The sequence below is a fragment of the Monodelphis domestica genome, chromosome 6 (assembly GCF_027887165.1).
Source record: "Monodelphis domestica isolate mMonDom1 chromosome 6, mMonDom1.pri, whole genome shotgun sequence".
Classification (NCBI taxonomy): Eukaryota; Metazoa; Chordata; class Mammalia; order Didelphimorphia; family Didelphidae; genus Monodelphis; species Monodelphis domestica.
Window position 1 is genome coordinate 104,342,642 of NC_077232.1, and position 14,199 is coordinate 104,356,840.

The following is a 14,199-nucleotide window of genomic DNA, read 5'->3' on the forward strand; positions in this document are numbered from 1 at the left end:
TTGGGAACTTGCATGAGCACCCTTCTATAATGTTCTGTAAATGTGTTCATAGATGGCTTTCATTTTCCTTCCCTTCCCTTCTGTTGTGTGGATTTTCACTGCCCAGGATTACTCATTACTTTTTACCCCAAATCAATACCAAAGATAAAATGGTTAAAAATATCATTTTCTAAGCCAAAGGATGACTTATTTTGTCCACTATCATAGAAAATGAGTACATTAACTGGTGTAATAGTGAACCTTGATTTTAAATCTAATAAGCCTGACAAAGGGAAGCAGCTGCCTGGAAATGGGAACATCTGGCTTCCTAACAGGGAAGTATGAAGTGAAGAATGGCATTAGAAAACAAAATATCTATTTGTACTTCATCCTGGAGGGTTTTAATTAAAATTGTTATTGGCAAAGTGTAGTAGAAAGAACTGCACACAGGGAGTCAGAAAACCAGGGTCTAGTACTGTCTCTGCTACAATGGGTGTGTAACCTCAAACAGATTACTTTCCTTCACTGAGGCTTAAATTTAATTGTTTAAATTGTTCCTTAATTTTCAAAAGGAGAGGCGTGAACTGGATAGTTTCTAAGGGTTTGGAATTCTTTGATTCCAAGTCTTTGTTGGATTGCTAAATTACTTGGTATATTCTCTATTTTCAAAGTCTGTGCCAAGATACTGAATCATTGGTCCAAAACATTTGGCTCAAATGTGGTATGTGGAAAAGAGCCATGGAGATTTGAACTCAAAGCATTTAGGATTAAATTCCTGGTGGGTCACCTACCAGTTGTATGACTTTGAGCCAAATGCTTAACTGCTTTGTGACTCAATTTTCTCATCTGTAAAATGATGGGATTAGGTCCCTTTGAGCTCTAATCATATAATCCTAAATGAGAAATCTTAGAACAAAAATCTCAGTTTTAATAAATACGATGAAATTGGCAGTTCTGAATTCCCTACCTCCTCAAGAAACCTTACTGTTAAAAAATAGAATACATAGGGCAACATCAATGATGCAACAAAAAACTTAGAAGTGGAGATTTTTCTATCTGTCCAGTTCAGCTTCCCCATTAACCCACTTTGGACCTTTTTCTTTCATTTTTTTTCTTATTCTCTTAAAATAAAACACCAAGGAGCCTACAGGAGTTCAGTTAATTGTCAGAAGGCTCAAAGTGGTGCTATTCTCTAGTTCCAAGTAGCCATGGTTGGATTTTAATTGGCAGCATTTGGGTAGTTCCAAACTGAAAACAAATTTCTGAAAACAAATCCTCCAACAGCCAATGCAAAGTATTTCATTGCCAAGAGAAGCATCCACAACCTTTCACAGAAGATAAACACATTCAATATGGTGTCTAGGAAAACACATACACACAAATTGAAATTCTGTGTTATATTTAATACTAAAAATCTGAAATCTACTTAGTAAGTTGTGATTCACAATTATGTTGAACAATGTGCTGATGGCAGCTTAGCATTTATGAGTAGTAGTCTGGTCTCATAATAATCTTGTCGCATTTTGGTCTGCATGTCTGTTATAATCAAAAAGCAAGAAAAGAACATACCTTTAATTTCAAGAATCAATTACTGTGATGGAATTAGGGCACTGGGATATTACAGAGCAGGTGTTAGCACTTAAGAAATTAAAAGACAAATATATGCTTGGGTACATATAATATGCATCTATACAAGTCAATGCCTAATAACCTCTTGTCTTCAAATAGTACTTTATTTCATAAATGCGTAATCCAGATGTGAATTTGATTGCCTCCAGAATGTCTCAACGAAAAAATGGCAGGGAGATGTTTGAATTACATCAATTTTAGAAGTAAAGAAATTACTTTCCCAGATAGACCTATATATCATATTGCCATGGACAAAGTAAGATTTTTTTTGAGGAAAATTCCATTTGACTAGGTGTTATTTACAAATCATCCAAGAATCCTGAGACTAATCCAACCAATGAGTCAGCCAGCTCTTCATGTGAAATAATACTAATTCAGAGTGATGAAATGTAAAAAGGCTTTGCAATCAGATGAACTGGCTCCAAATCCTCTATCTTATCATTTCTTTCACTATGACATTGGGCAAGACACTTGGGACTTGTAAAATGGGGAGTTAGACTAGACTTTTTAATTGGAAGGTATGTGGATCCTTAGTCTAGAGATGAGAAGATATAGCTTTCTTCAAGTATTTGAAAGGACATCATACAAAAGTGAAATTAGACTTGTTTTACTGATCTCTGAAAGCAGAAATAGAAGCAAAGGAAGCAAGATGCAAAAAGACTAGTAGTCCCTCATACATGTGGAAGAGTGAGGGGGTATGTCACTTCCTGACAACTGGGACTCTTTAGAAGTAGAGTGGACTTTCTTTGAAAGTAGAAGGCTGGGAGGTCTTTTAATGGAAGGTCAATGCCTATTCATTGGGGATATTGCAAAGGGGAACTTTTGAATAGATTTGCTTGAACTAGATGGCCTCTGAAGATCTTGTAAAACTCTCAATCCTACAAATTCAACAAAGCTAATCTTATGAATATTCTTGCTTTTATCTGTTGCTAGCAGGCAGCATCCAAATGGGAAGGGGGCTAATGCCCTCTTTTGGGCTACAGGCAAAGACTTTGGCCTCAATGCGGTCTCTCATTTTATAGTAACTAGTAATTTCATGAGATGAATTTTTGGGGGGCAAAAGAGGGATATGAGACTGATTTCATCAGTGTAGAAAGCACCTTGGATACATTCGTTTAACAAAAGCAAATAGAAAATTGCTACTTCACAAGCTGGGAAAAATCATGAGGAGTGTGAGAAACTTGTCAAGAGGATAAGGACAGTAACTGGTATTATAGGTTACTATTATAGCTACTATAGACAACTGGTAGAAAAAGGTTTTTAAAATTGAAATTAATCCCTTAATCTTCTATTGTTGATGAATAGGCTACTATTATGACTACTTAAATTAGTCATTTGAGCAGAACCAAGGAGCTAGTGTGTGAGACAAAGAAAAGCAAATCAACCTCTGACTCATGTCTCTGGCAATGCCAGCCTCAATTTCTAGTTCATCTTCCAATTTAGTTGAAGACAATGTCAGTGTTAAGTGACAGTGATGCAATCTGAAGCCTAAATTCTAGTAGATTCTATCTAGCATTCATATTTAGCTAGTGGCCAGCTGCTTCTAGTACAGGAAGGTGTTAAATTGACCTGGCATCACATGCAATTCAAAGCTGGGAAAAGGGAAATGGATGGCTTGATAGTTGTCTAGGCTTTTGTCATAAACCAAAGCCAACCTGCTTGGCTTCATTTGATATTGTTGTCCCTTTTTCTTTGTCCCTTTTTCAATGATGAGAACAACTTTTGAATTAGAAAACTCCATCTTTGATTCAATTAAAAAAGAAAGACATATTTAGTACAAAGTATGGACAACTTACTAGTTGCCATTTCATAATGGGGATAGGTAGTGAAATTTTGGACACTGGAGGAATTCCCAAAACATTGGATCATTGCCTAAAGGATATTTTTGAAAGAATTCCTACCGGGGATTTGACAAAATGATCCCTAACAGCTTTTCTAGAATGCAGATCCTATAATTATTTTGGCATTGTTCAGCTATTATTTAAGACTGACCATAGAAATTATCATTGTTAATTTATTCAGGATGATTGAGTAATAAACATCTCAGGTTTCAGTTTATTTATTTATATGATAGAGATTATGGAGAGATTAGTGTCAATTGATCTCACATTGTTGTTAGGAGAAAAGAGCATAGAAATTAAGGGGGAAACAGTGGCACTTAAAACTGTGTTCATCAACTGAAATTTTTGGTTAGGTTTTTGGCTAATGGCAGAAACCATTTTTGTAGTTATTGATTGGTCTCTATGGCTGATGACAGAAAACATTTCCTATGCTGCTTTGCCACCCACTAAAGTCCCCACCTGGGCACTTATAGGAATCAGCAACAATATGATGAATGAATGAGAATGTCATGCTATTTTATTCCAGTTTATTCTTGTTTTGCCTTTGTTGCTCTCTGTGATTCATTGCTTATACAGCTAGGTGTTGCAGTGAGAACTGAGTAGGACTTAGAATCAGGAGATCTGGGTTCATTTCCCAGGAGGCAGTTACAGTGCAAAGAAAACCAGACACAGGAAAGATGTGGACCTTGTAGATCAAGTGAAAAGGCAAATATCTTAGTTTCACAATATATAAAATGGGGGGGGATATTACTTCTACTTTCTTTCTTATAGAATTGTTGTGTGTAAAAAGTAGGCTGTTGTTATTATCTATCACATCCTGGGTCACCTCAGTGTGGTAATCCATTTTCACCTGCATTTCTATCCATCACCTCATACTTCCTTTCCTAGACTTTTTCCACTCTATCAAATGAAGTTTTGCTATATTCCTATTATATTCTGGCTCTGGGCAAATAATATACATTTAAATATAAAAAAGCCCTTTATGTTACCTTGGAGGTAAATAAATTATACATAAGCATGTATATTTTGAGTAAATATAAAGTAATTTTGGATGTGGGGGGAGTGAGTACTAACAACTGGGGGATGCTTGGAAGGAAACTTACAGATTCTCAGGGTGGAAGTGAGGAGGTATTTCAGACCTCTTCAAATGACCAGAGGCAGAGGATGGAATGTCATCAATAGAGAATAGCAAGTAAGGCAGGTGGACTGGAATAAAGAATATGGGAACAAGGTAATGTAACATAGATCTAGAAAGGAGTGGCATTAGAGTCCTATTTTGGAAGGCTTTAAACACTGAACAGGGAAATTTCTATTTTATCATTGAAGCTATAGGTTTCAATGAATAAAGCTTATGGAAGAAGGGAGTGATATGGTTATATCTGAACTTGAGCAATATTATCTTTGCAGCTGCCTAGAAAAAAGGGATTGCTTAGGGAAGAGACTAGGTTGAAGGAAATTAATTAAGAAATGATTGTTATTATCCAGGTTGGGTGGTGGCCATCTGAGCAGAAAGAAGTAGACAGATGTAAGAGATATTGTGAAGGGAGAAATATAAGTCTTGGCAGAGAGTGTGAAGGTGGTGATGTTGGTAAGGGTGATTAATTGACTGTAGAACAGTGCCTGGAACCTAGTAGGTGCTTAATTTACAAAATTGAATTGAAAATCTGAGGGTGGCTCTGAGGTTACAAAAGGTGATGGACTAGAAAAATGGCTCTGCCTTCACAGAGAAAGCATAATTAAGAAAAGGAATAGATTCTGAGGGGGGGGTTGGTAATTAGGAAAAAATGATAGGTTCTAGGGGATAGAGATGGCAAGAAAATAATGAGTTTTGATTGGGGCATGTTGAGTTTGAGATGCTTACTGGACCTCCTGGCAAAGATGTCCAACAGGCAGTTGATGATTTGAGATTGCTGCAAGGGAATGCTATGTAAATTTGGGAGTCACTGTATAGGGATGATAATTGATCCCAAGGGAAATAAGGAGAGAAAAGAGAAACCAAAAACTTATAACAATACAGAGAGCAAGAAAAAAATAAATGAAAAACATTTATTAATGCTTACTATTTGCCAATTCATTTCAATAAACATTTATTAAATACCTACTCTGTACCAGGCACTGTGCTAACCACTGTATAAACAATTAAGAAAGAGGAGGATAGATTCCTGGAGCCATCTATCTAATGGGACTCAGGGGAGACAACACACAAAAACTCCAAGTATTGTGCTTAGTGCAGGGGATAAAAATAAAAAAAAAAGTATGGCTACCCACATTCTCAATGACCTCACATTCTAATAAGGGTAGGAAAGGGGGGAAATAAAAAAGAGAGAAGAGGGTCAAAGACAATCTTAGAGTATAAGTCATGAAGCTCATGGGTGAATAGTATGATAATATAATAATTCTGAGTTCCTTTCCTAAGAGTTTGGGAAGGGGGGTTTGCACCATGTTCTAGAACTAACTATTCCCTTTTCCCTCTGCTGACAGTACCTCCCCTCTCCTCATCAAGGGAGCTAAACCCAGACGTTAGAAGCTCAGGAATAAGCTCATCACTAACACTTCACCATAAATCTGCCAAAGGCAGGAAAATATGTTCTTAGGAGTAGAAAAGGTATCCAGGGTTTTCATTTCAATACTGATGCTTTAACAGTGCCCTGAATAAAGCAAGTTGATATATTGATTTATTTTTCAAAAGCAGAAAATTGCATTGCATGCAAACCTAAATAAACAGACCAACCAGACAGACAAAAACAAAACAAAACAAAACTTGCTTTGAATATCAGGAGATGCTGTTTTGGCAGCCGAGCAGGGCAAGAGCTTCAAAAGCCGCTCTTTAATGCTGCGCTTGGTACCGCTCTGAGAGTAGAGGAAACCTAGAAGATACATTTGCAGTTGTGTTAATACAGTCTTTGGAGTCCATTGGGTGCATGCTGGATGGTATAGCAGAGGAATTAAGGCAAGCAGGGATCAAGAAGCAGTCATTTGCTCAATAAAACTTAGTCATTTGGAACTAAAAGAATTCTCCCCTCCCTCTTTGAGGCATACTTTCAAATCTGAAAGCTTTCTTTCTATATCTGCATTTAAAAATGACATTTATTGTCATGAGCAGCAAAGGTAGCCCATTGGAAGGCTAAAGTTAGCACTTTTGAAAATGAAAAATAAAGAGCTGTGTTAACTTTTTCAAAGGTATAAAGGGAGGAGAAATTCAATAAACTTTATTGAAAACTGTTTAACTGGATTGAAATTTCACCCTGAAAAACAGCTTTGATGTTCCTTTTGATGATTCCCCAACCTCTCATCACTCACCATATCTGATTACAAAGGAGATCTTTCTTCTGCATGAATCAACAATAACCTGCTAGTACCTTTGCCTTCACTGAAAGTCAGAAAAGAGTGTTCTTGAGATGTAGCCGGTGCCTTGATTACCATAATTTGATATGCAGATATATGTCAATCCTTCAATTTTTTCCCCGCATATCAACATTAATGAATGTAGTTTATTCAAGTGGGGGTAATTTTAAAAAGGAACAAGATAGATTGGGAAAGATTTAACCTCAGACAGAGCAAGCTGAGAGGCATCTTGGAATCTGGGTAACCATGGTTGGTTAAAAGGAAAGTCTCAATAAAGGAGGGAGCATATTGGCAAGAATTTGAGACAAATGGTACTGTTAGTCATGGAAGTTATAACTGTCAAACTCAGTATTAACTTATTTACTTTTATTCAGCATTCCCAAATAAATGTAAAACAAAAGCTGCCAATTTAAACCAGGATAATATGACCTTCACAAAGCTGTCCAGGCCTTATGATGCTTGATCCGTTGGTAAGTTTACCTTATCATTGTTGGTACTTGGTCCTTCCCCAAGAAATACAAAAAGTCTTTGAAAATTCATTTTCCTTTACATTTTTTACACAATTCCCCCCACTTTCCTGTATCTACACCTTTGCTCATGTTGTTCTTCATATTTGGAACATCTTATCTTTTCTTCCATATTAAAATCTTAGTCATCTTTAAATATCCAGTTCAAATACTATCCCCTCTAAGAGATCTTTACTGGTCCCAATAATTTAAATTTGGCAAACTAAAGCAAAGTCCTGAGTGTCTCACTTTTGTCATGTCTTTAAGTTGCAGATCTTTTGAAGTGGTAACCTGGAACAAAATCTAAGAACTATGTAAAGAATTATATATTCTCTTTTTTAAAAAAGATGATTCTATTTAACAAGAAGAAAAGCAGTACTATATTGACCTTGCTATATATTATTGTCATTTTTTGACAGCTGTGTAAATATCTTCATGGTGTCCAGTGGTAAAAATCTAGAAATAGTCTGAGGAAAGCAGGATATGATATTATGTTAGACTAAAATTCTGTTTCCAAGAGGAAACTCAGAAAGTTAGATTGATATTGTTCCCTTTATTAGACAGATGCTTTTCACTGGATCTTTTTCTGAGTCAAGTTATGCCCTGGAGTATAGTTGAGTAGCTTGCTTTAAAGACAACTTTACTTTATTCCTTCACTTTTTTGGTGTCTTATCCTACTGCTGGGCAAAATGTTTCCAATGAATGACTACAGATTCGCATTTCACATATCTGTATTTAAAAAAAATTTTTTTGGGGGGGGGGGAATCTACATCTGTCATGAGAGACATCATTTTAGCTTTAATTTGGAGTTCCTTAGGTTAATGTGTAAATTTTTCAAGAGAAGCATGGGAGAGGATTATTAATGTTTCACACAAACTCTCTGCCAATAATGACAGGTCTTTGGGCCAGGACTTAATTTTTGATACGTTGATGGATTTATTTTCATCAGTACAAGTACAAGTAGTCTCTTCATTAATGCAAATGATGACCACACAATGCATTCTTATCTTGTGGGAAATAGAGAGGGATTCTTATTCTGGACATTACACATATCTTCTATAAATTAATAAAGTATTATTCTTTAGAGATTTTCTTACAATTGTTTTAATATTTTTAGGGTACTAGTGCAGTGGGCTTTAAGCTATAAATCTTTCATCTCTCAGGCTTAATGTTTGACTGGCCTACTTCCTTTTTGGAATTTTCACATTCTCTAAGATGATTTTTACAATATGTTTGGTGTGTAATACATTGTTGTTAATTTTTATTCTTCTAATATTTTTATATTATAAATGAGGAAACAAGCAAATAGATATTAATGATTTGTTTAGGATCATAAAGCTAGTATCTGAGGTCATATTTGAACTTACTCTTCCTTACTCTGGGTTTAGTGCTCTATCCACTGCTTAAATTCATCTAAATATCCAGTAGCTATTCAAGAAACATTATATGTATATATGAACTCAATGAGCTGCCTGTACTTCTATATGTCTTTGCCCCCACAATGAGAAACACAAATGATCAGAATTAGAAGGGAACTCAAAGGCTATCTAGGCCAATGTATACCAGAAAAAGAATCCCTTTCCAATATTCTGCCCCAAAGTGGTCATGCGGCCTATGGTGCAGAAAGAGGGGCACTGTCTTTTACCCTGTATTGAAAATGAGTTTTTCCATTAAAAAAATACATCTCCTTATATGTATAAATAATCAGTACTATCTAATCCCCATGGTTTGTCTTCCTTTATTCATTCTAATTCATATGTGAAGAAAACCAAAAGAAAAATAAAAACCAATGTGTCTTGGACCTCAAAAGGCAATAACTATGTAAGTATAGTTGAAATACATCCTTTTATTAACCTTGTATTATTAAACATAGTAAAGTGACTTTTCCCCATAATAAATTATTACTTAAAAATTACTAATGAGAGGAAACTCATTATCTCAAGACAACAAATTTCATTTTTGGACAGCTCTAATTGTTAGGAAGCTTAACCTTATTCAGCTTATCAAGCTGAAATTCTCTTCTCTATAGCTTCTGTTCAGTGTTCCTAGTTTTGACTTTTGTGGCCAAGCAGAACAAGTCTAATCCTTTTTTTAGTTATCTCTAAATACTAAAGATAGTTATCATGTCCTGCAATAAAACTTTTTCTAGGCTGAAAGTCACTATTTTAAAGTGAATCTTTATATGAAATCTTTATATGTTATAGTAGAAAAAATCTTGGACTTGCTGTTCCTTGGGTGAGATGCTCCATCTCCTGACTCTGCCTTTTCACTGGTCGTTTCTCATGCTTGGATTTCTCTCCTTCCTTGTCTCCAACAAACCTCATCTTTTTTAAAAAAGTTTTTTTTTTAATCTCCATGATACTAATGCCTTCTCTTGAAGATTTTTTTCAGCTTATTCTCTATATACTTAGTTATTGTCCACTCTCCCCCCATTAGTCCAGGAGCACCTTGAGAACAGGGAGTGCATGTTTCTACCTTTTTTGGTATCTCTAGCACTTAGTACAATGTCTACAACACAATAGTGATTTAATAAATGCTTGATGACTTGACTTTAGTAGGGCATGTTGCTGAGATTTTACTATAGGTAGAGTAGATACACTGGTCAATATAGTTTCCACACATAAATTGGCTATGGAAGCTATGATGCCAAGAAGAGAGCCACTAACCTAAGCAAACAAAATAAGCCAAACCAAATTCATTTAGATTTCTTTTAACTTTAAAGATTTTCTGCTATTCAGAATGTAACCTAAGATGCTACTATAACAGAATCCATAAAATTAAGCAACAGGAAAAGGGAATAAAAATTAAACACATCACCCAATTAAAAAAGAATTTATCAAGCACCTATTATGTGCCAGGCACTGTTTTAGGTGCTAGGAATACAAAGACAAAAATGAAATGGTCCCTTAAAGAACTGCCATTCTACGAGGGGACAAAGCAGGATTCTGAAGAAGTAGAGGCAGACGAAATACACCATTTAATGATTTAGTACTGGGGAAAAACATTTATGTTGATTAAAGAAAATAAATTCCATCTTAAAGACCTTAGTAATACTGAATAGAAGTTGGCTTATCATTGATCTTGGTACCTCCTCTTTCCAACCCTTCAGATTTAAATAGTGGTTTAAGTGAGTAGTCATTTTTCATCAGCTTCTTTCTTTCATGGATACAAGAAAAGCTATTCCATTTAAATGCTGGCTTCAGTGGTAAAAGATGAGCCATAAATTTTGGATTCAACAAGTACTGATGAGGATTAGATGAGGGGCAAGTCACCCCCTTCCCCAACTCTTCCCAGAAAATATTTATATAAGTGAAAATTATGGCCTTTATCTTCTTTCTAGTTCTGATTTAGTTAGTAACAGCCTAACAGAAGAAAAGAAAAACAATTCCTATGGTTTGACTTGAGAAGAAAGTTCCCTAATTCATAATTTATGGGCCCTATACTGATTCCCTCCTGTGCTTTTGAATTATGAACCCTGTTTTTCTTATAAACCAAATCTGCAGACAACTAGTGAATCGAAAATGCCTAATAACATTTTCTCAGACACAATGTCTCCTGTGGATTAATAAATATGACAAAAATCACCAGTGTTTCAGAGACCCCTTTGAGCCTCTCTCTTGACCCTCTTTTGAACCAAAGACAAGATTATTCATCAAAGGCATCTTTGAATAGCATTCTTTAAATTGCAAACATGAACTGGTTAGACAGCTAAGTAAGCCATGTGTCCATAGGTCAATGATATTCTTGGCATCCATTTAAAATTTTTGATTCAGATGTGATTTTCAAATTAATTCTCAAAAGGCAAATGCCAAATAACCTTTAGGTTTTTAGTTTTTTCCTTTTTAACCAGGTCTACTCCATTAACTAAACCAATTTTAGGTACATCCTGAGGTAGAAGTAAATGTTTAATAACTGACTCTCTAAAAATAAATGTATTTTACACATGTAAGTTTAATCTGAGTAGTTAACATTTCACCATCACTTTTTAAGTCTAGAAATCAGTAACAAAACCACTCCCTGATTTTTACTGTTTTTCAATTTCTAATGTATAAATGCTCACACTGAACATTTAAGAATCATCTACAACACATCCCTAGGTATATCCAACTTCTGTTGAGTGATATCAGCTCTAAGGTCCTTTCTAGCTTTGAATTCTATGACCTTATACATTATTATAATGACTCACATTAATGAAAGACACCAATGGAAAACAGGGGACTGGAAATCCAGAATTTTTGACTCCAAACTGAATCATATCTTTCCCGCAGATGTACCTTTCCAAATGTGTTTAGATTTGTCAAATATTAAAACACATTTGCCTTCCCCAGGACTCCAGTTATATTCCCTGAGGAAGTTGACTCTAGGTGCTTGCTGGGTTTTAAATTAAAATCAAATCAGCTGAATAAACCTCAAAGTAGATCATCTACATTTGGAGAAATGAAAGATTCTATGTAAAGAAATGATTCTTTATGGTGCCATTCAGGTATGCCCATTTCTATTAAATTAATTTTACACTTACCCTGTCCTATCCTTTTTCTCTCTGTATTTTTACTTCCCCACTTCTTTGGGGGTAGTTTTATATTCAATTCTTAATAATTTTATAGCCTGTATGTTTTTGAGTCATTCATGTAAAAAGGTAACTGGAAGTTGGTTTCTTCCTGCCAGCATCCTTTTCAATCCAACTCAATCCTCTTACCTCATTGCATCATTTAGTGAGTTATCAGTTAATTAATATAAACTATATTTAGAATCATAGAATTTCACAATGGGACAGATATTTAGAAAACATCTAATTCATCTCCACCCCAAATCCCCTTATTTTAAAGATGCAGAAACTAAAACTCAAGGAGATTAAATGATTCTTTTAAGGTCACACAGGTAGTCAATGTGGTAAAACAAGTCTAGATCTCTTTCATTAAAAGTCATCTAGGGCTGTACTGGAGCCAGCTCTCTAGAGAGCTGGTTGTTAAATGTTCAGGAAGAGTATTTACACATTGTTAATTGGGAAAGACTTTAAATCAGGACTTGTCTCATTGTTATGTTGATTGCCTAGACTTACAAAAGGGATGGAGAACAGGTTAATAACACATATAAAAGCTAAAAAAGTATTTCACACATTTTTTTTTTCTCTTTGGAGAGTCAGTTGCTAAATATTTACCAACACATGACTGGATTCCACAATGAAATATAAATGATTTTTGTATTCTCTGCAGTGCATCATTATTGTTCTTCACCAGTATAGATTCATCACTGCTAGAAGGATTCTGAGAACAATGGTAGAAGATTTTAATATTTTGAAATATACCATTAAAAGAGTTAAGATTTGAGAGAATTCTGGACTTGAGCATCATCAAGCTCATGTTTGGATCTTGACTCAGACTTAATGTCAACTTTTTCTTTTCTTTCTCATTACCAACACAATTTATATTGAGCTCTTACACTACACTGCATATATTAGTTTGCATGTTGTTATCCTCATTAGAATGTGAGTTTATTGAGAGCAGGGGCTGATTTTTGACTATTTTTGCATCACAAGTACCTAACACTGAACCTGGCCTATCATAGGTAAATAACAAAACCTTGTTGGTTTAAATTGCTAGTTTTAAATGACCCTAAATCTTCTGTAGAAATCATCGGCCTCTAATCCCAGGCCAACAACTACTGACCAAATATTGTTTGAATAAAGATGGTATATTTCTGTTGCCCTTTCCCAATGTTCTATAATATTTTAAAATGTTTTAAATCCAGCAGATTTTATAAGATGGACCATGGATTAGTGAATACATTTGAAGAAATGCTATTTAAACATTGCATTTTTTTTGTTCTCAAGAAAACAAGCATTGGAAACACATCTGAGAATTATTTTTTGATATATGCAGAAGCAATGGATTTATCCATATTGCCAACCGAGGAAAATACGTATCAGTAGAAGAAACTATCAAGGTACAACATATATTATAATACCTGCCATTATGGGTAGGGGTAGGTGTAGAAATGAGGGAGAGAACATGGGTTGAAAAACTTCAGAAAATGATTCTTAAAAATAGTATCAACATGTAATCAGGGAAAAATTTTAAAAATGAACAAAGAAACTATCACGAAGCCTATGTAAGTTTACCCTGAGTAACAGGTCAACTAGCATTTATTAGGTCCTTGATTTTTGAAGAGGATGGAGAATGACATTATAGTATATGCTAAATGTTGGTATACAAAGAAGAACAAAACCACACTTTCTACCCTCTAGGGGCTCAAAATCTAAAGGGGTAGGTTGGGAGATACAATCAACTAGGCACAAAGAAGATGTAGAAAGGCTAAACTTGGAGACAGAATAAATTCTTCAGAATTTGTATTACTTTGTATATATTTTTTATTTACTAATCTATGTACTTGTTGTATCTCCCAAAGTAACAGTGGGCAGGGATCATTTTTGTTTAAGTGTCTTCATTGTCTAAGACAATGCCACTGAAAGAGCAGGAATGTCATAAAAATTCATTGATTTGGACTGAAGAATTAAGAGATGAACCTGTTTTTTATATAATCAATTAAGAATATTAGACAGAATATTGCTATACTCCCTTCTCAGTATCCGTTTATAACTAAATTATGCCAGAAGTATCTGCCTGGGGGAAAACAGATAAACTACCACAAAAGGATCAGACCTGAGTTATCATCTTTGTTTAATTATGTAGTAAATTCAGAATCAGATCTGATCAAAATTTAAGACTTTGTTTTTTGGTTTCCTTCTTTCAGGATAAGAAAAAACAACATTTTCCTTTGGTGTTTCCTATAATAAAATTATATAACTTCAGATTTTCATTTGGGAACATTAAATATGTTGATTAAAGGAAGGAAGCTGACTAAACTGCATTTAAATTAATTTCCTGGTAATGGGAACCCAA

General features: G+C 34.8%; 1 protein-coding gene across 5 annotated transcripts in view; it reads right to left on the bottom strand.

Annotated features, from left to right (window-relative positions):
- The window catches only part of KCNIP4 (potassium voltage-gated channel interacting protein 4), a 1,185,503-nt gene that overhangs the window by 133,135 nt on the left and 1,038,169 nt on the right, over positions 1 to 14,199 (bottom strand). The window contains exon 2 of one of the 5 annotated variants that reach the window (XM_007496663.3): positions 6,215 to 6,316. The exons of the other annotated variants lie outside the window; for them this stretch is intronic. Within the exon in view, the coding sequence (XP_007496725.2) occupies positions 6,215 to 6,316 (102 nt within the window). The remainder of the gene's footprint in view (positions 1 to 6,214; positions 6,317 to 14,199) is intronic. 5 annotated transcript variants of the gene reach the window in all.